Source organism: Strongylocentrotus purpuratus, unplaced genomic scaffold (assembly GCF_000002235.5).
Source record: "Strongylocentrotus purpuratus isolate Spur 01 unplaced genomic scaffold, Spur_5.0 spur5_scaffold_1, whole genome shotgun sequence".
Taxonomy (NCBI): domain Eukaryota; kingdom Metazoa; phylum Echinodermata; class Echinoidea; order Camarodonta; family Strongylocentrotidae; genus Strongylocentrotus; species Strongylocentrotus purpuratus.
In genome coordinates, this window is record NW_022145594.1 from 42,474,281 (window position 1) to 42,497,183 (window position 22,903).

A 22,903-nucleotide genomic window follows, 5' to 3' on the forward strand; every position below is an offset into this window, starting at 1 on the left:
CTAAATGTAAAAGACTGTCCTCCAACTCACCTTCTCGCCCAAGATATTGCTCTCATTCTTGATGGCCTTCCAGCAGTTGATGTGGTAGTCGATGTAACAACGTTCGCTGCACTGTACCTTGATGTAACCCTTGAAGTCTAGGTCGGAGAAGTACATCTCCCTCTTGGAGGTGCACTCCATGTACCTGCAGGTGGCGTCGGCACTGGGTGGGTTCTTGCACCAACGCTGAAGCTCTTTCAGTGCAGCCTAGGTTCAAACCAGATGAGTTGCAATGATTGAAAGGTTGTGATAATGTTTGAGGATTGCCTTAGCTGACGTAAGCAACCAGGGGACAGACAGCATTAAGTCCCCTCCAGGGGACTTGGTAAATGAAGATTAAAGCCTTGCCTTGTCTATGATGTCAAGGCTTATGTTTATTTATCACTTATGCTTTCCAGTTATTACTGTTTTTGTAGCTTGTAAAAATCCCATGTTACATTTCCAGGTTTTAAAATATACAAAAAATGAATTGAATTGAATTGAATATTATTATTACCTTGACGTGGAAATAAATAAATGCAAATGAGATGGATTGTTGGTCTTACCTCGAGCTTGCCTTCCTCCGTCTCTTCAATGTTGGTTGAGGTTCCGGGCCATGTGTGGATGGTCTGATCGAATCGAGTGGTGATGAACAGGCTCTTCTCGATAGGATCAAGCGCTTCAGTAAACCTGGAGGAAATAACACACGTTTGATAGATGTAGAGAGAATTGCAGACATATGTGTGTGTGTGTAAAGTGCACTTGTAATAAATAAAAAGGGAGAAAACGGGCCCCACACTTTAAGTACTTGAAAAAATTGGCCATTGTGTGTATGATTGGACATTTTTTAAAGGGAAAACAGACATTTCTGAATTAAAAAAAAAAAGACCTCAGTCTGTAATACAGGATAATTAATGTATTCCATACCTGTTTAATTTGAAGAGCGCTGTCGCCAGGCCGTAAAAAGGTAGTCCATTTCGCATGTTGGGGAAGTCCTTTGTGATGCTTTCAAACCTGGACAGAGCTTCGTTGATTTCCTAAAAATTTAAAACAGAAAATCAAATGGACATGAAACTAAGGATCCGTTTGTTGTTGTCAAAAACAAGTAAGAATATTTCATAAAAGCTAGTGAAAGCTTTGGTTTTGATTGGCTATGAGCAAATGTGTAACAGATTCATGACTGAAATCAATCTTAACTATGTACATAAAAGATAGATGACTGCAAACTTGCAATTAATTAGAAAACTTGCAATTAATTAGAGGACTTGCGATCGACTTGAATCAATGCCAACTCTTTATAAAATGGGGCCAAGAAGACATTTCAGTTCATGTACAGCAAGCTGAAGAGGGCTGGTATTTGTGTACTCAGAGTTGATATCAATGGTATAAATTATCGGTGAAATTGCATATGGTCTACAGCCAGCCTGTCTACAATTCACATGGTCTAATAATCATTTTGTCTAATGATCATTTAGGCTAATAGCTGTTTGTTCTAATTTCCATTTGGTCTAATCTCTAAAGAGGCCACAACCCATTTGGTCTCTTGTTCATTTAGTGACTTAGTCTAATACCCAGTTTTTTTCCTGGCCATCTTGTTTACTATAAATAGGTGTAATAATAATTTGATGATTATTATTACTTATGATTGAATGATAATTAGACCATACAGATATTAGACGGGCTGGGTGTAGACCAATTGGGTAGTACTGCAATAAACCAAATTATATACTTACTAAAGGTATTCCGGACTTGAGGTAGGCTGTGGCCTGAGCATACAGGAAGACCAAGTAGTCTGCTTCATGCATCCCATAATGCTAAACAAAAGGGGAAATACAGAGAAGAGAACAATTAGAAAGGTTTATTTTACACATAAAGGTGTTCTTGGGAAAATGGTTGTATCACACATACATGTACAAGAAGGCAATACAGAGATGAAATAAAATTGGAAAGTTCTATTTACACATGAAGGTATTCTTGAGAAAATTATTGTATCACACATACAGGAAGACAAATATGTAGTCTGCCTCGTGTACTCATGCAGACTAAAAAGTATAGAAAAATTGATTTGTACCTTCAAGGTTAGTGGAAAAAATGATAGTGGGTCATATATTCCAGGGACAATCTCTATGTTATTCAAGGTGGTCAACATAGTGTTTTTAAAGACGCATAGTAGTGGGCTCTCATGGGAAATTGGAAGCCATTCAGGCGTTCACCAAATAACAAGTATTGTCAATCACCAGGATTAGCCTTCAGTTGTAGAGTTTACCACTGTAATCTAGCCTGTGTCTATGAAAGAGGGGAGGGGCACATTTACACACAATGCAAGCTTCAGTCATCAACCTGGGTTTGATTCAAACCCATGATCTTTAGGTTCCACAGGCAGACGCTCTACAAAATGAACCAACTTGAATAATATCCCTACCTCCTTTTTAGTAGCCTTCAAGAGTTCTGCAGCCCTGTCGTACTGGGTGATAGCTTGGCGAGACTGACCGCTGACTAGGGCTAGGGAACCATCAGCTAGACACTTCTCTATAGCATTCCTCTCCTTGGTCAAACGCTCCTAAATATAAAAGTAAATAAATTTAAAATGAATGATAATACAATTTGTTAATATATCTTTTTACTAAGTTTAACTGAACTGGGTTTGTTTTGCATTTATTTATTTGATAATGAAGAAAGGTGGCTTTTTGCTATAACATATGCGTTTCTTAAAACATCATCGATGATGATCAATATCAAAGGTGTGCATAGAAAATTACAACAAAATTCTCCTTTCCAGCAAATCAACTGGTTTACATGCCAAACACAATAGCATACCTGCCAACACTGACAGCAAAGAAATAGGAACAAAACAAATTATGATATTTTTTTTTAAAGAGGAACATTCCTAACTCTCCTATTCAATACTACAGACAAATTTGTACAGGAAGAGGAACACCTGCATTAAAATGATAATTATCTTCTCCCAAAAAGAAGAATGTTCCTCTTTAAACAGTTGGCATGTACGCAATAGAGTGCTTCAAGAGTTTAGATACAGAGAGCTATACGAGATAAGGAGAATTATCAATTCACTTAAATTCTTCTTTATTATCAATAAATCATACAAGGAAATTTCTTTTGATTACATGCACGATACAAAATAAATAAATAATGGATGTGATGATGATGACAATACAATATTATGTTAAGAAATGTTTGAGTAAAAACCTGTTATATGAGGCAAGAATAGATAATTTTTTTTTTTCCTTTTATCGATTTGTGCTTTAGAGGAAAAATAAACTCATCTCAATTGACATACATCAAAATTCAATTTTGCTTGATAGAATATTCATCAATTATCATTGTACTTACATTTTCCCTTCGCATCTGTTCTTTCTGTTGCCTTGCTATCTCAGCTTCCCTCTTGGCTTGTTTCTCCTTCTCCTTAGCATGTTTTTCCTTCTCATCTCGCTTCACTCGCTCTTGCGCTTGCTTCTCTGCCTCTTTACGTTTCCTCTCCGCCTTCTCAGCTTTTCGTTTGTTCCTTTCTGCTTTTCTTTTCTCATCCTCCTCCGAGCTTTTGTTTGAGGCCTCTACATCGTGCATAATCCGTTGTCGTCGTCTAATTTCTTGCTCTTCTTGGCGTTTCCTCTCCCTTTCTTCCGCTTCCCTTCGCTTCCTATCTGCCACTTCTTTCTCCTTCCTCACTTCTTCCTCTTTCTTCTTCTTAGCTTCTTCAGCTTTCTTCTTATTGAAGTCCTCCTTGCTCTTCTGCAGATCTTGATTGATGTCTGGGAGTTTGCTTGGCTTTCGGGATTTCCCTTTGCGATCCTAGAGTAAAGTAAGACAAGGAGAAAAATAAATTAGATACTGGTAATGCAGGCACATTGTGAAACTGACTCAAAACAACTGGGAATGATTGATTATTTTGCACATAACAATAGACAATTTTCGTAAAGTAACCAAATTTATGCATATGTCTTTGCGAAGCGCCTCGATACAAATTATTTCATTATATCATGAATAATCTCAGAATATGCAGTTCTGATATATAATTTATATAATTATATAACTGGAATAGCAAATCGGTCGATTGTTGTCAAGAAACATTGATTTAAAGCAAAATTTGTCATAGTAATTTAGTATTCATTATTGAAAACAACTTTTATGAAACAGGGCCCTCTCTAGGGCAGTGACTTACTGAATCGCTATCACTGTCCGTCTCCGACTCTCTCACCTCCTCCTTCTTGCTGTTGAGACTAACGAGCCTCTTCTTCTTATCGTTGAACATGGTCGCCTGCCGCTGGAGGTCTCCCGTTTGGGACCCGCCATCGTCGCACAGCTCCTGCCCTCGCTTGTTCTCGTGCAGCGCACGGTCAATGTTCTTCAGCTCAAAGAAAGCTTGGGCGTAATGGTAATGACCCTGTCACAAGAAAGAGAAGAGAAAGAAATAAATAAAAGAGTGATGATCGTATCATGGGTTAAATTTCAATGGCAGTTTGTGAGGGCTCCACACAAAGTTTTTCTGAGTGTCTGAAATGATTTGTTCACAAACAAAAAAAATATCACACCTGTATGCCTTGATCCCTAATTATTTGTCTTCTTTTTTTTTGGGGGGGGGGGGAGGAGGGGTTAGGGAGTCAAGATTAAAACAGTGGAAAGCTTTGTGCACCTGATTCCTAGGAGTAAAGTTATGGGTATATAAAACAAGGGAAACGCTCTCGGCGGTCTTGCCTGCATTACGCAATTCGATATGATGAAAAATTGAGGTTGGAACATTATTAATAGGCAGGGTGGCCCATTAGCAGGCCCCCAAAAATGAAATCCTCTGAATATAATCAGCATTTTGAAGTGAATATTGATTAAGATTCATGAACAAATAAGAAAAATTGATTATTTATTCTCATATTAAGTTGTGAAAACATAAGTCTACTGACCTAAAATAACCTTTGACCTTGTGACCTGGAATTTGTGTCATATGACTTGTGATTCTTGATAACCATTAGATACAAGTTTTATGGAAGTTGAACAAACACTTTTGAAAATATGCTAAAAATTCAAATTCTTGATGTTGATGCCACAAAAAAGTCTAAGTTTGTTGACCTAAAATGACTTTGTGACCTGAAATTCAACTCACATGATTAGGGATACTTGATAACCCTATAGTCTAATACTCTTTTCACACTGGTTTTGCTTAACCCCATACTTTGCTTAGCCCCGTACTATCCTTAACCCCGGACTATTTTTTGGGGTTTTCACACACGCTGTTTTTAGTCCTGTACTAGCGCCTATTCCGGAATAAGAAAATTCCCGCTGTTCTCACTGCATTTCGTTAACCCCGGATATCGTGTATGTTATGATTGGACATACTTCGCATCTGGCCAGCTGCGATACGCTCCATTGCGTAGTACCGGACTAGTTTTCGTTTCTGTTCTCATTCATTTGCTTAGCACCGCAATTGCGGGGTTAGCAGGAGTTAGCACCACAATTGCGGAGTTAGCCCTGCTATTTTGCAGGGTTAGTTAACCCCGTACTATAGGTGGGGTTAGCCAACTTTAGCCCACTTTGGTAAAAACCAGTCTGAACAGAAAGTGGAATAGGCTTAACCCGTACTATAGGTGGGGCTAAGACCCCCCTTAACCCCACCTATAGTACGGGGTTAAGCAAAATATTGCCAGTGTGAAAACAGTATCAGTTTCATTGACTAAGGACTTATACTTTCAAAATTATATAAAAAAATTCAAAAACTTAACCTTAGGTTAAGTTTTCGTTAATGATGCCACAACATAGTCTAAGTCTGTTGACCTGAAATGACCTTTGACCTTGACTTTGTGACCTGAAATTCAACTCACATGATCAGGGATACTTGATGTCCCTATAGTCCAAGTTTCATTGACTAAGGACTTATGCTTTCAAAATTATATAAAAAATTCGAAAACTTAACCTTAGGTTAAGTTTTTGATGTTGACGCCGCCGCCACCGTCACCGTCACCGGAAAAGCAGCGTCTATGTCTCGCTTTTTTGCTACGCAGGCGAGACAAAAATGTGATGTCCACCATAACACATTTTATCATCAAATAGTGATGAGCTAATCAGTAACAGAGGTACAGTAAAATAATCAGAAACTCAAGTTTCTGTAATGTGTAAATAATTAGGGCCGCCAATTTTCTCTGTGCAAAGAATTCTGACCCCATGTTTTCTTAATGTGTTAACAATTAGGACCTTAAATTTTCTTATTGTGTAAAGAAAAAGAACCCCAGATTTTCTTACTGTGTAAAGAATTAGGACCCAAGTTTTCTCAATGTGTAAAGAATTAAGACCCCAAATTGTCTACACATAACCCATGGTCTGTTAACAGAGAGAAACCTAAACATGTCTCTCCTGATACCCAAAGAAACACAACTTAGAGTGGAATAACATTTCACACTTAAAACAAAAAAAGCAGTGCAGACTGGTTGGAGCTTAGAAAGTTACAACAACCCCCAAAATCTGATTATAAATCCTATTCTAAAATCGGTTTATTACCTCTTGCCAATCGGGTTTGATTGTGATGGCTCGACGGGCATCCACCAACGCATCCCAGAAATCTTCCATGTGAAGTGCCGTCTGACAACGATTGCTGTACAGGATGTGGTTGAATACACTGAAAAGGGTACAAGATATTGGACAAGCGCCATAGGATATAGGGTTAAGGTTATGACTTATGTGATGTTCAGGATATTGGATCACACTATAATAATATAGTAATATGATTACCCATTGAAGCCTCACCTGCACCAACACTGTTCTTCCTGAAGGCCCTAAAATTATTACTACCCAAGCATGCCAGGTACCCATTGACACCTTGTGTTGTGTATTGACAAATGGCATTTTATAGTTTGCCGCTTTTGCTGCTACTTTGTGCTAGCTGCGTGTTGCATGTGTTTAACTTGCTCTGTCAATAAACAATGAACATATCACTCAAATGATTGTGTATACCAGCGTTCGCACCGTCAGCGCTAGGGCAACGGATGATGCACGGGTGGTGGCATTGCTTTTGAATGCACTTGGTTCAAACTACTATGGAGTGGTGAGATCGAGACTTGGTTTCCCCAGCAAAACCAGCTGAAAAGACATACGGTGAGCTCAATTTCAATTTCAATTTCATTTATTTCCACAGATTCATAAAAGACAGTATAATTTACAATCAAATATAAAAGCATTACAACAAAAGATGAACCTGCAGAGGGGGTGATCAAAAACCACAGAGGTTTATCGGGGATCATCCCCTGCTTAAAATTACGATATCAAAATACAATAGTTTTTAAAAAAAATTAAACAATAATATATACAAAAACATATATAGATATTACATGCAAATCTATGTGAGGGGTGAGTAGTAGTGGGTTGGTGGTACCAAGAAATACAATATATAGAGAAAATGAATGATATACAGGAAAGAAATAGTAAGAAAATAGAAAGAAACACCGTACAAACTAAATCTTAAGAGTTGGATACAAGATCAAATATTGTTTCAACTTTGACTTGAAAGAATAAAGTGATGAGCAGCTGACAATATCATTGGGAAGTAAATTCCATAGTGATGGTCCACTAAAATAAATGTTCCTTTGAAAAAAAGTTGTTTAAACAGAGGGCAAATGAATTTATTTGAACTTCTTGTTTCATAAGAGTGAATTTCAGCATTAACAATGAACATCTCATTAAAATACATGGCAGCTGATTTTTCTTGAAAAGAAACATAAATTGAGCAAGTTGCATATAATATAGAGATTTCACATTCAAAATATTCAAGCATTTATACAAGGGTGCAGTATGTGCAAGATATGGAGAGTTTGTTATTGCACGAACAGCCTTTTTCTGTAAAACCTGCAAACGGTTCGTTAAGGTAATTAAACATCCACCCCAAGCTAAGACAGCATATGAAAAATGTGGCAAGATTAGAGCATTGTACAAATTCATTAATATTTTTGGCGGGAGCAGTTTATTTACACTTTAAATAACTCCCAGTACACTGGCAATTTTTAAAGATATGTAACTGACATGACTTTTCCAAGAGAGGTACTCATCTATGTAAACTCCTAAAAATTTAGTTGAATTAACTCTGGTGAGCAACACATTATCAAATTTTACATTAAATTCATTAAAGTCACCTCCAACCTTTCTTCTCCTGAATACCATATAATTAGTTTTTTCATATTAACAACAAGTTTATTAACAGTGAACCATTTGCAAACTTTACTCAGTTCTTGGTTTAAAACCTCATTTAAATATTGCGCAGTTTTAGCTGATAATAATATATTGGTGTCATCAGCAAATAAAACAAAATTAAGCTTGTCTGACACAAAGTGAAGATCATTTATAAACAACAAAAACAACAAAGGACCAAGAACACTGCCTTGGGGTACTCCTGTTGAAAGGATCTATGATTGAGAACAAACATTATTAAATTGAACAAACTGTTTCCTAGGTAATTTTTGAACCATTTGAGAGGAGTTCCCCGTATGCCTAAAATGATAGCTTTTGTAACAAAATAGAATGGTTAATATGGTCGAACGCTTTAGAAAAATCAAGGAATATACCAACTGGAATTAGCTTATTTTCTAATGCCTGAGTTACAAGATTTAAAAATTCAATTAGAGCCATGGATGTTGAGTGTTTTTCACGAAATCCAAATTGTTTAGCATATAAAATATCATTCTTATTCAAGTAGTTAATGAGACGTTTGTAGACCAATTTTTCTAATATTTTTGAAAAGATTGGCAAGATAGAAATAGGTCGATAATTTTCTATTTTTTCTTTACATAGATTCTTATGAAGGGGTATTACTTTTGCTAACTTTAATTGATCTGGAAGTTGTCCTGAAATAAAAGACTCATTAAAAATATGACAAAGGTGTTTGGCATAAACATGTATAGTTTTCTTAACAATCTCTGGTTCAATATCATCATGTCCGGCTCTTTTATTTGCTTTAAAACTACAAACAATCTCAACAATTTCTCCCTCAGTAATAGGTTTTAAGAAAAAAGAATTGGAATAATTACCTTGTAAAAAACAATTGAAGTCATTTATGGAAGAGCATTGATTGCCTAGTGAGGCTCCAATAGAAACAAAATAGTCATTGAACAACTCTGTAATTCTTATATTGTCATAAATTTTGTTACCTTCATTTAAAATAAATTCAGGATGAACACCCTGGGGTTTCCTCCTTATTATTTCATTAATGTACTTCCAAGTCTTTTGCATATTGCCTCTCACGGACTGAAACTTATTTAAATAATATTCTTTTTCACATATCTTATATCTTTATTCAGCTTATTCCGAAATGTTTTGAAATTACGTTGTCTCTCCAGTGATGGTTTGGAAAGATATTTTTTATACAATCTATTCTTCTTTTTACACCGTTTTTTAATTTCGTTAGTAATCCACAGTTTAACACTTTTCCTTTCCTTAATTGTAATCTTTTTAAGTGGAAAACTGGAATCATATATGTTGTTAAAAGCATTCATGAATATATTATACTTCATATCAACATCAGATGTATTATACATATTTTGAAAATTCAAGGTACTGAACTTTCTATCAAATAATTGAAAACCAGAGTCGGTTATATTGCGTTTATAAAATACTCTTTCGGAATTCACTGGTTTATTCCAAGAGAGAGTGGCAAATATAGGTAAATGGTCTGTTATATCTGTCAATAGAATACCAATTTTTAAAACTTTATGTACTGTATTTGAAAAAATGTTATCGATAAGAGTTGCACTTTCCTATTCTAGTCGGATTATAAATAATTGGGAAAAAACAAGGAGATGCCATTAGTTCGGCAAAGTCATTTACATACAGGCACACATCCATTTTCATTAAATCAATATTGTAATCGCCCATAAGATAACAGTCTTTATTTTCTTTTTGGAGTTTGGATAACACTGTATAGATATCATTGATGAACATTCCAACCGATTGATTAGGCGGTCTATATATAGCTCTGATTAAAATATTTTTGTCAGTCTCTCTTGGAATTTCAATAAAGATCATCTCATGTTGTTTGTTTACCACAGTAAGATCAGAACGATGAAAATATTTTCAATTATTGTGTATCAGAATTCCAACACCTCCTCCACGACCTTCAACTCTGCCACAGTTTACATAAGAATAATTTGGAGGTACAAATAATGACAAATTTTCATCCTGATTTATCCAAGTTTCAGTTAGACCTATCACGTCAAATGTGACTGACAGAGAAGCAATGTAATCAAATATATTTTCATAATTCTTCCATAGGCTACGACAGTTAAAATGTATAAATGATAATGAAGTCTTAGAGTCAACTTCATTCATAAACTCATTGAATTGATCTTCTAGAAGGTATGGTGTACTATCCTTTTTGCAGAAATCAGATAAAGGCATTAGAAAAGGTACCACCTACTATACAGTGCGTCCCAGAAAAAACGAAACCGAGAAGTATCAATGTTTTATCATGACTTAATCACAACCATAATTAATGAATGATACATATTTTGAAAGCTGAGAGTCTCCTCTTTTAGTTGATGCTACTCAGATAATGCATTTTTCATGCATGAGTGATTAAAAGCAATTTGAAATAAGGAAACGAAACAGACATTTGGCGGGCGGTATCTGAATTTCAAAGAAAAATTCACATTTCTAGAAATTTCATTTTCTGCTCTTTCATATATGATACCTCAATCACGAAAAATGAGCCAGGAATAACTAAGTTCTGTTTGTTTAAAGTAGCCCTTACATTTTCATAATTTTAACAAATGAATTCGTTTTCACTGGGTCCCTGCCGTAGCAAAAAGCAGATTTGACAAAAGACTTAACTCAGTTTCGTTGACAATCAGCCATGCATGAAGACTCTCGTCTGCGAATTTTTCTTCGAAATTCATATACTGCCCGCCAAATGTCTGTTTCATTTCCTTATTTCAAATTGCTTTTAATCACTCATGCATGAAAAATGCATCATCTAAGTAGCATCAAATGAAAGAGGAGACTCTAAGCTTTCCAAATATGTATCATTCATTAATTATAGTTGTGATTAAGTTATGATAGAACATCGACACTTCTCGGTTTCGTTTTTTCTGGGACGCACTGTACATGTAAATTACAGCTATATAAATAATGGTTAAAAAGATGTACCAACCACAAGAATAGGTTATGGCACACAAGATTGATACGTACAACCACAACAACAATAAAAAACAACACTCCACAGTATCTTCGACAGCTAAGAAGAAGAAGAACAAAAAATTACAAAAAAAATACAAAAATTACACACAACCAAGGAATTATAAAAAGGGCTTTATAAAAAAGATTAAAATATTTTACATAAGTTAATAAAAAGTAAAGTCTCATTGACAAAGACTAAGATACATTAAATTCACACAACTATGTACACAATAACAAATATAAATCAGTATGAAAAATACAGCAAGTAAAATGTCACTGTCAGGAATCTTGACACTATTATAATCAGTGAAAAAATAAACATATTTCTGGCAAGTGAGGAAAGAGAACTACCACTGCTGTTCCTACATTTGTAAATAGCTCGAGCAGGTTAATGATACTCATACATTGGAGAAGTTTAGGGAGAGAGTTGAGAAATTCAATGTTTGGGATAAGTTGTTCAGCACTGATGAGAGGTTGAGATGGCTGGGTCAGGGTTTGTGCTTTAGGCTTAGCGCGAGTATTCATTGCTGATAGTCTATAAAAACTCTAATAGAAAACGAGGGAAATTTAATGTAGCGAGACGTTTGATGAGAATAGGATGATGAAAAATATATTGCACAGCTGAAGTAAAAGTAGTCAGATTTCGGCACAGGTGAGTTCACATGAAATGAGTCAATGTCGATGTGTGCATACACACACGCAAAAAGAAAATGTAAATGACTGCACACAAAAATTGGTAGATGGGACTGTACTATAGTCCAAGTCTCACAAAAGCAACACGTCTCAAAAAACAAATAGTTACGGTATCATAAATTACCTCATATGAGCACAAACCCAGCGCTTTACAAGATCCAGTCACAGTAGAAGAGGGTTCAAAATGATATTTCCTGTGGTACCTGATATTACCACACAAAATACCACAGGAATATTATGTACCACAGCAACTCGTGTGGTAATGTCACTAAACTCCTGTGGTAATGTCAATGGCTGGCTGTGGTAAGTTGATATTTCGTGTGGTACCTACTATTACCACACACTGAATACCACATAAATATTAAGTACCACAGGAACTCTTGAAATATTAACTCGACTCTTGTGGTATAGTGTCAAAGGCTGGCTGTGGTAACTTTGTATTTCCTGTGGTACCTGATGTTACCACACAAAATAACACAGGAATATTTAGTATCACAGGAACTCTTGAAATATTAACTCGACTCTTGTGGTATAATGTCAAAGCTGGCTGTGGTAACTTTGTATTTCCTGTGGTACCTGATGTTACCACACAAAATACCACAGGAATAGTCAGTACCACAGGAACTCTTCAAATATTAACTTGACTCCTGTGGTATAATGTCAAAGGCTGGCTGTGGTAACTTTGTATTTCCTGTGGTACCTGATGTTACCACACAAAATAACACAGGAATATTTAGTACCACAGGAACTTTTGAAATATTAACTCGACTCCTGTGGTATAATGTCAAAGGCTGGCTGTGGTAACTTTGTATTTCCTGTGGTACCTGATGTTACCACACAAAATACCACAGGAATAGTCAGTACCAGAGGAACTCTTCAAATATTAACTCGACTCCTGTGGTATAATGTCAAAGGCTGGCTGTGGTAACTTTGTATTTCCTGTGGTACCTGATGTTACCACATAAAATACCACAGGAATATTTAGTACCACAGGAACTTTTGAAATATTAACTCAACTCCTGTGGTATAATGTCAAAGGCTGGCTGTGGTAACTTTGTATTTCCTGTGGTACCTGATGTTACCACACAAAATAGAGAGCGAGATCTTTATTTTTAATTCCCAATGGCGCATTTCCACCATTACTTTGCCATTTTGCCAGATTTGTCTTCCTTTAAAACCCAGAGTATGGAGGGAAAAGCTTAGATTTACACCAGGAAAGACGAATTTTAAGTGTATTCCAGAGCAAGAATTTAACAAAATGGGGCAGGATCGCAGAGTTTACCATACCAGACCAAGTTTAATACATGACTCAGACTGTAGTCCCACACAGCCACTCATGTGTGGGGAAATACAAATAGTCGGTCTGCAGAAAACGATTGACTTTGCTGCTCTGGACTGCTAGCTGCTGGAGCTACTTTAAAGATCATCATTTTGACCAGGAGGTGAGTAATAAAATTACACATAATTCAATACAGAATTGTGTTTGCTTTCTGTACAAAATAGGAAATTTGGTTAGTAAATCTTACTCTTATAAATTTGGTTCATGAAAAAATGAAAAACGATCGCATTTGATGAAGGTCGTAGATGGCCTACTGTACTGCATCTATGACAGTAGGTGTACGTAATTATAGTCACCTATATTCTGTGTACCTAAGGCTTTTCATTGGAAGTGAAATATCAAACATGAATCTTAATTAGTAATTAAGAGAATGGGATTACTAGTACAGACGTACTATCAGTAGCCTAATTATCCACACATAGCTGCATTACTATCCTGGCTGTGTATTAAAAGCTGTGTTATTGATTCTCAACATTTCAAACACTATACTGTACAAAACTCAACTAATATCACTCAAAATCGGTACTTTAGTGACAATTGATGACACCTAAATAGCAGTAAAATACAATTTTGTCAACTTACCGATGTTAAAAAGAATAATTTAAAAATTCAAATTGTAAGTCTACTGTCAAGTGTCATACTTGCCAATCGGCATGATTGTGTGAGGATCGTCCGCAAAAATTTTGCAAAAGTTTTTTTTTTCTTCTGCGGGTTTTGGGTTCCTGATCCGTCTACTTTCATGGGTTGTCCGTCTTCCCTAGGATTTATCGCTCAAAACGTAAAAGTCTCTGTAGACTGCTAAGTAAATGTAAAATTATTGCAGAACCCGTTTTTTGCATCGCCAACGTGCGGATCGGAAATCAGAATCTTCAGCGAAAATGCAGACGATCCTTTTTTTTGCGGGCATCTCACGTCATGAATTTGTGAGGGATGCAAGTAATTGTAGTTTTTAGATGAATTTCATTTGTACAGTGTATGCCATGTTCAACTCTTAATTTTCGCTAGATTTATTTTGAGAGCATAATAGAATAATAGCATAATACTACAACGTGCTTACTTTTGTATTTGTTTTTTTTTTATTTTTCAGGGTATCTTCGGCTGCTGGAAAGTCATCAACGTGGACTGTGTGGCACTGGCATGCTTGTCTTCTGGTGTACATGCAGACATGCAGTCTTAATTTGTAAGACTGAACTGTCCAAAACACGTCAAGGAAATGCAAGACATGAGTGAGAGTGTGAGACCCATACTGGGTAAATGTTCATTGGTATGGGATTCCTATATTAAATGGAAAGCATTTCAAAATGATGCAAATTATGCCGACCAACAAACATTCAGCAAGTACTTCCAGGTCGCCTCGCTCTGTCATAATCACCTTGCGTTAGGTCGGAATGAATCTGAGAAATAAATCTTCAATACACATCTTTGTACCAAGGCAATCTCGACTAACATAAATTGAAGTAGACTTTAATTCGTCACTTTGACGAATTAGGTGATACATAATTATGCTCATGTGTAACATAATGAAGAACGCATTTTCGCGATTTCATCTTTCGTTATAAAATACTTCTCCCATTTATTGTCTATCCATGAGTCAAGTTTCAACTGTGTAGGGCAGAGGGAGACAGAGCAAAAGAATAAGAGGGAGGCAAGGCAAGAGAGGGAGAGAAAGAGGCAGAGGGTGAAAGAGTAGAGAGAGAGAGAGAGGGTGAGAGGGTGAAAGAGTAGAGAGAGAGATATAGATAGATGCAGAGACAGACCAACAAAAGGGAGAGGGGCAGGACATGAAACCAAGTAACACATCAATCCATTGCATATTAAGCAACTGAAACATCTTTAAATTGTTTTCCACCTCATTCCATATTCTGGACCCTTCAGAACATTCAAAGAAGATAAGACGATAGGTTTTTACCTCTTTTCTACAAAAGGAATATACATTTGACTGTGTTAATCCAAATAGATACAGTTTATCATTACAAAATATGATGTTATGTAAAAGTTTATACTAAAATTCCCTGGTGACCATGATTAAGAGTGGTATAGCGCCCCCTTCAGGTATTTGATAGAGATTTGTAGAATCAGGATTGCAGAAAAAGTCGCCTAACACGCAAACTAAGAAAATTCTGACATGTCACCTTTACTTGATTTTTTCACTATGATGATGTCATCAAAATGATAAATAATGTACGTCATTATTGTAGATAATTTTCTTAGCTACACCGTATCAAAATTTGGGAGAACATAGAGCACAAATAAGCTAGATAGTGCTCATAGATCAATGTCATGTAGATTCATGATGTGAACGAAATTCACATTACATAGGCATAACACGCAAATTGAGAAAATTCTGACATGTGGCCTTTAATTGAATTTTGTACTATGATGACATCAATGAAATAAAAAGCAGTGTGTATTTATCTTGTAGGCAATTGCCTCATCTACAAGATATCGCAATTTGGAAGAAAATCAGTCAATATTATGAGAAATACACTAAATTGTCCATAAATATAATGACGTCATAATATGCAATTTGGTATTTTGACTTCCAAGGCCATTATGATGACATCAAGATGCATTTAATGGCCAAATGAGATATGAAATCATATCTCCGACTCATACTCTATCTAAATATGAAAAAAACTTGGCAGTCCTTATTCATCCCAATGGACTTTTTATAGGCATGTTTTTGCCCATATATGCTATGTAATACATGAGCTCGCGCTCACGGATACTTATCTTGAACGGACGCTCATTCCGTTATTAATAGTGATAAAGAGATGAACATGGTATCAAAATGCTTGGAAAAATGTGTCAAACATGATGACAGAGAAAATTTGGCGATTATATGTTGCAAAATGCCAAAACGCGCAAAAAACGGGCGCGCATGCGCGTTTGAGTGATTTTTTGTCAAATGCTCCATATGGCTTGAAACGTATGTAAAAAAAATTTGGGATGATTTAGAGCATTTTAAATTTTTGCGCGCACGTAAAGGCGCGGACGAACGCGTACGCGCGCATTTGCGCACGTTTTTTGACCTGAAATTGACCGGACGGATATTGATCTTATTCATAATAAATATGAATGAAAAATTACTTTCCGTTATGAAGATATGATCATAAGTTGATTTTCACAAAATGGCGCCTGGATGACGTCACGATAATTTTGAGTCTTTGAAAAGTCACACAGTTCTAAGTTAGACTAAGATCTATCATCATTGAAAGTTTCATGACAATGGCTTTATTCAATTTGAGATATCCTGCGAACAAATTCGAGGAAGAATAATAATAATAATAAAAATCTTGACGAAATCAATAGGTGATACGTAGACTTCGTTACGTATCACCTAATTACCTTACAGCGTAATAAAATATTTACATATATCCTTTATCTGTGTGTGAATATATCTTCATAACTTTATTTCTCTACACTTTTTGCCATGACAGCTCATTGCTGGTATAGTTGATGCCAGTATTGTGTAACATTTTATAGATGTGTCATTATTCATGTATCTATAGCTTTGTTTTAGTATTCATTTAAATGCATCTGAAGACTATTCATGTTTGACAATTGACATCTTTTGACACTTGACAGATAGACCTAGCTGCAAGTGCTATTAATTAACACTTTTAACATTGTTATGGATATAAACTTATTTATGTATTGTATACCTTTAATTGCCTTCACATGTATTCATTCATATACATTTTTAAAGAATTCATTTTTGGACTGTTTATGTTCATCATGATATCTCATTGAAACTTGCCGGATAGCCTTGCTACTGGTATGTAACATTTTATAGTTAATATATATATACATGTACATGTGTATCCATGGACTTATACACATATCCACTTAAAGGTAGTGAATCCTTTTTGCTGCCAACATCAATTTCTGTAGAACTTTGCAGGAATTTTAAATATATCACGTATGTCCCATCTGTGAAATTTAAACGTTAGCAGTATCCAAGTATTCAAATTATGCAAGGAAACCCATTTAGATCAATTTAACCATCTATTTTATATGTGTGAAATTTCCTCAGAAGGTATGGGAAGGTGCAGTACTTTCTTTGAATTTGTTTATTTACATTAAACTGGTAAGAATAACAATTCAGAATAGATTTACCCGATATAGAGGAAAAGGACAGATAGTGAATCATGTATTAATATTAAAATATTTCCTGTTTATGAATAGGAAAAGGAATTTACCGCCAAACTAATATGATTTTATAAACAAGATTTAACAAGATAAATTAGAAATGAGAAAACAAATTAGCACTTTTACGTAATAAAACCCATAAAACAGGGGTGCGAATGGATATCGCCAAGATTAATGTTCCAATCCTAATCCCTGTACTTCTATTGCCCTTGTATAGAGTTAAAATAGCAATTTGTTTACACCCACAAACGTGGGATTTGCATTGTGTCTTGCAAACTCAGCATGTCATCTCAAAGACAACAAATGTCATACTGGTTATGTGTCAACCCAGTTGGGGTGTAGTCTGTGGCACTTGTATTTAAAAAGATTAATTTTCCGCCGAGGGACAATAAGTATGAACATTCAACCCTCTTACATCATTGCGTTAATAATTCATTACTCTTTAAATCAAAGAAGTTTCATAGCTCCGAAAAGTGTTGGGAATGAATTTTCCATTTTCATTTCTAATTTTTTCCGGCACGGGAATCACACTGGCCCTCTTTGACATCATGGAAATGCCGTAACTTTCTTTCTAAATTTGGACGACTACCGATCACATACTTTATAGCACAAGTTGACTATCAAAATTAATATAGTATGTCTTTGGATGCTACTTTAATGAGGTAAAATGGAATTTAAAAAAAAATGTCCTTATAGGCCTACCGGCGGCCCTAAACCATAAAGGCTCGGTCCTGTCTGGCTGATCGATCAAAAGATCAATTAACCAGGCAACAGGCCTACAGCATCTGGACAGACCTCTATATTTTTCTACATCATGCCTTTGACAGAAAACTCATTTGATGTTTCTAGGGGCAGACTGGGACTTAAAAATTTGTTTTGAAAGTTTGATGCAACCTGCCCGCTCAATATATAAGTTGCATATATCAAGTGCCCTTCAGACCACAAATCAACTGGGCCTTGATCCTGACAAAAATAAAGGGTGGCTCGTGGGGAAAATTCCACTTAAGGCCCACAGCCACACAATGCCCCTGGATGTTTCCTTATAATTATGATACGTATATCTTTTTTTCCTACCACACTTTGACAGGTGTTGTCAGTGGGAGCCCCTTATTAAGAGAGAGAGAGAGAGAGAGAGAGAGAGGGAGGGGTGGTAAGGGGGTGACACCACGTCAACTCAAACGTTTGATAAACATTTTATCCTAGCGTTTAACGAAAAATCTTCAAAAATCAAGTGAGCGATTTTGTCCCTTTCCTCTAACTGAATATTTTTAATCTGGTCGGGAAATTCGAATTCTACAGTGATTTTCCTGTATGAATAACTATGCAAATTTCTTATACACATAAATGCAGCATTTATCTTTTATTCAAAACAACAACCTAGGTGATGTAAATGGGTACTGGGCAGGAATTAATTACTTGAAATGCCAGAGTGTCCTAATGGCAGCCATGCTAAAGCCATAAATATTCAGGAGCACATGAGGAGTGTCAAGTCTGACAGAACTAATACCGATATTATTATTATTATTAACAAAACAATTTCATGCACCATACCATCATACCACGCCCCTGTTGATTCAAATCTAAAACATTCATTCCACATTCATCTCCACTTATTTGCAGAGTCTTTATGTCTTATGCCTAATTGTTTTAATTTCTTTCAACATTCAGAAGTAGTTTGCATTCTTAACAAATTATTGGGAGTTTTTAATCTCAATTTTTCTTTTAATTTGGGATGGTGGGGGACTGGGGGTGGGGGACTTCTAAAACCCATCCAGGATGCTCTCTTTTTATTTTTTGTGCAAACACTTATGATATTCAAGCACTGTAGACCTACACTAGTCTTAAGCAATTCTGGTGACTCACTCCAAGATTTCCTCCACACTTTACCCCCCCCCCCCCCCGAATACAATGTATATGCTGCATTCATCTATATTTTTCTTCAAAATTAAGAACTTCTTTGCATTATATCTCAGACTATATGTAATGTGGGAAATGACTCTTTTCCCAATCTACATGTAGTACATTTACTTCTGATAATTTATCTCAAAAGGGAAATAGTGTGCATCATAACTCGTTTGGAAGAAGAAAAAAATCATGCACACCCGTTCCCATATAGTTCATTGTATGATTGTAAATACACGAAAATATTTCCTTTAAATATTATTTACAAAATACAATTTTTCGTCAAAACAGTCAGGTGCAGTGCTCAAAATACACGGGGCGGTGGGCGATTCACCCCCGTGAGCTCCATAATCGCCCCGTCAGGTTGCTCATGGGGGCGATTGCAAAATTAAAAATCGCCCCCGTGTCAGGAATTATAAAATTAAGATTTCTTTTCTGATATAACTTTAACACAATATTGAGTATTAATTTTCAAACCTTAAACCAATGAAATGGAACTTAGATGGCGTTTTCTCTACCATCTCTACAAGTATTCCCGATACAAACAATGGAAGCTCGCGGTTCGGCCGTCAGCAGATTGGCTATATTGCGCTGGTAGTACCGGTGTGCACGCTGACGCCCAATATCTGCTGGAGCTGGAGATCGACAATCGCGCAAGGACTGAAACATGGAGAAGATTTTCATTGTGAAAGTTTGAATCCTCTGAAATCTGGTGATTCTTAAAGCCCAGCAAATAATGTAACCCGACCAGTAAATCAATATTGAGAAGAAGAAGAAGGCATAAGATGTTGCAGGGGCGGATCTAGGGGGTTTAACCCCCCCCCCTCCCCCTTGGGCTGCCAAGGAAAAATGTGATGTGCACAGAAAAATGCTATCATGTGTCTAGACCTACACAGTATTAGTAAATGTCAGTAGATGCCAGGAAAACATCACTGACGGGGGTTCAAAAAAGCACCAAAAAATTGCCTTGCCGCTTTGCGGCTCTTGGACGATGCTCCACATCGTATTTGGGGTACCTCCCCCCCCACCCTTAGCAAAAAGCTTGATCCGCCCCTGTGTTTTGGAAGGATATGGTAAAGACTAAAAGTAAAGAAAGAATGTAAATAAGGTTGCTCCGAATAATGAGAAGGAAATTATGTGCAGAACGGGAAGAAATGGAGAAAATGTCCTCACGGGGATAAAAGTCAATAACAGCTATGTAACAAGTAAATTTCTAAGAGGAAAAATACCGACTTAGATAAATGATAATGATAACATACCAAGGAGTTTCACGGTACCAATTCAATGGAAATTTGTATTAAAATAAGAGCCCCCGTCAGCACTAAAAGCGCCCCCGTGAGAACGCTCACAGGGGCTCTTTTTTTTTTGGAAGAGCCCCCGTGGGCAAAAAATTAATTTGAGCCCTGGTCAGGTGGCTTCTGAGCTGAATCTATTCAAACACGTCTATCAAAAGTACATTTTGCTGGAATTCACATGGAAGAAACGAAGACAAACGCTGAGTAAAAACACTGTTGTTACTCACGGTCTACTTTCATGCTAGCTAGTATATGTTTTACAAAATAACAGCAGCATAGACCTCATCAGCGTTTGTTCATACAGACATAACAATTGTAAAAATAGATATATGATACATAACAATGATATTAGCTGCAATAAATCCAAATATTTTTATTTTGTATAGTTTAAAGAAGAAATAATGAAAATTCCATAAACAATAAATACTTGCAAACGCGTTTCTCTTCGGTCTCAAGAGATCGACACTTCACCAACCAATCAGCGCGGCGTAAACATGATGGTGGGCGGTCCATAGTTTTATTGCTCTCCGTTGAAATTTCAACGGAGGGCCATTAAACCGAGCTTTTTGTCTGTACGGTCCTCAGGCTGGGCTGGTGAGCATAATTATGAGTTTGTTGATAACGCCATCTTCGACGGCTTGAATCAAGTGTAGGGAAATTATAAAGGACCGTGCAGATTCTGGACTAGTAATATCCCTGCATAAAATGAGCTGTAAAGGGTACATGAGCATTTGTACACATCAATCACCTGTTTCTTGTAATGGCCAAAAAAAAACGCATACATTTTCAAATTTGAATCAAATCTGACCTTTTTCTGTTGTAAAGTGTGCATTGAATGTATCTAAGAATATATCAAGGGTTTCATTCTAAAATGTTTTTTGCATGTTATTTTTTATAAGTCTAGTTTTGTCATCTGTAATTCCTGTGGTAATGCCTGGTATATGGTAGGCATGCTAGGTAGTCCTGTGGTACCTGCAATGTGGGAATCCTGTGGTAACTGGCGTGTGATAATCCTGTGGTAATGTCCCCCAAAACCACACAAATTACCACAGAAATATTCCTGTAGTAATTTGTGTGGTAATTTTATGTGGTAGCTGGCATGTGGTATTCCAATGGTAACTTGCGTGTGGTAATCCTGTGGTAACTGGTGTGTTGTAATTCTGTGGTATTCTGTATAGTAACAGGTGTGTGGTAGTCCTGTGGTAATGTGTGTGGTAACTGCTGTGTGGTAGTCCCTGTGGTAACTGATGTGTGGTATTCCTGTGGTAAATTGGGACATTCCCACAGGACCATTGTATCTAGTACCACATACTAATCCCTTCTGTGGTAACTGTTACCACATGTAATCCATGTGGTAACTGTCGTGTGGTAATTCTGTGGTATTCTGTATGGTAACCGGTGTGTGGTAGTCCTGTGGTATTCCTGTGGTAAATTGGAATGTCCCAATTTACCATTATGTGGTAAAGTCCTGTGGTAAAGTCCTGTGGTACAGTCCTGTGGTACAGTCCTGTGGTAAAGTCCTGTGGTACAGTCCTGTGGTAATCCTGTGGTATTACCACAGGACATTTTTGTAAGGGGAATTCATCTAGTTATTAATATTATTATTATTACTATTATTGATGCTTTTATTGATTCAAATGATTTTATTTCTCATGCAAAACGTAATACAATGAATAATTATATCACAAAAAGTATGCAATGAAACGACAAATATAATAGAAAAAGCATGAGAAAAGAGGAACTAACTAGAAGCAGAGCTTGTTGAAGTGTTAGTTCCTCAGATGCTGTTTTACAATATAACATGAACAAAGTATGCTTGGAAATCAATACGGTAAATAAAAAAAATATGTAGCTAAGAAATTCTAGATTTTTTTTGGGGGGGGGGGGCGGGGGAAATAAAAAAGAGGAAAAAATGGAGGAAAATAGTAGAAGGCAAAAAGAAAGAAAGATACAAAAAAAGGGAAAATGAATGATTGCAAAAGCTCTAGTAAAAGGAAATTAGATCAGTAGAATGAGGGAGAAAGAGATTGAGAAAGAGATTGAGTCGAGAGTCAAACAAACCGAGATTCATGTATGGCACTGGTTTTTTTAACTATGACCAAATAGCTTAATGACCCTTTGACAGCCTGAAACTTTACAAAGATAAAGAATTAGAAATCAGTTACAACTTTTTCTTGTAGCATGGACCTAGGTTAACCTCCCATAGCTTAACGAAAAAATTTCAGCGTTGCTGTATGTGCTTGAGGTATCCCTGAACAGCCAATTGTTTACGGAATTTTGTAACAAAATTGACATACCTTTTTGGTTGGAGCCGAAAAAAATATATACCCACAAGCAATAT

The 22,903-nt window shown here is 36.3% G+C and overlaps 1 protein-coding gene across 1 annotated transcript in view; it reads right to left on the reverse strand.

Moving 5' to 3' along the window:
- LOC585630 overlaps positions 1-22,903 on the reverse strand; it is a 63,548-nt gene that overhangs the window by 21,751 nt on the left and 18,894 nt on the right. Inside the window, exons 9-16 of the mRNA XM_030978805.1 lie at positions 6,523-6,640; positions 4,199-4,420; positions 3,370-3,828; positions 2,441-2,578; positions 1,752-1,832; positions 946-1,055; positions 585-708; positions 31-246 (exon numbers count right to left, since the gene is read on the reverse strand). Coding sequence (XP_030834665.1) covers positions 31-246; positions 585-708; positions 946-1,055; positions 1,752-1,832; positions 2,441-2,578; positions 3,370-3,828; positions 4,199-4,420; positions 6,523-6,640 — 1,468 coding nt within the window. The remainder of the gene's footprint in view (positions 1-30; positions 247-584; positions 709-945; positions 1,056-1,751; positions 1,833-2,440; positions 2,579-3,369; positions 3,829-4,198; positions 4,421-6,522; positions 6,641-22,903) is intronic.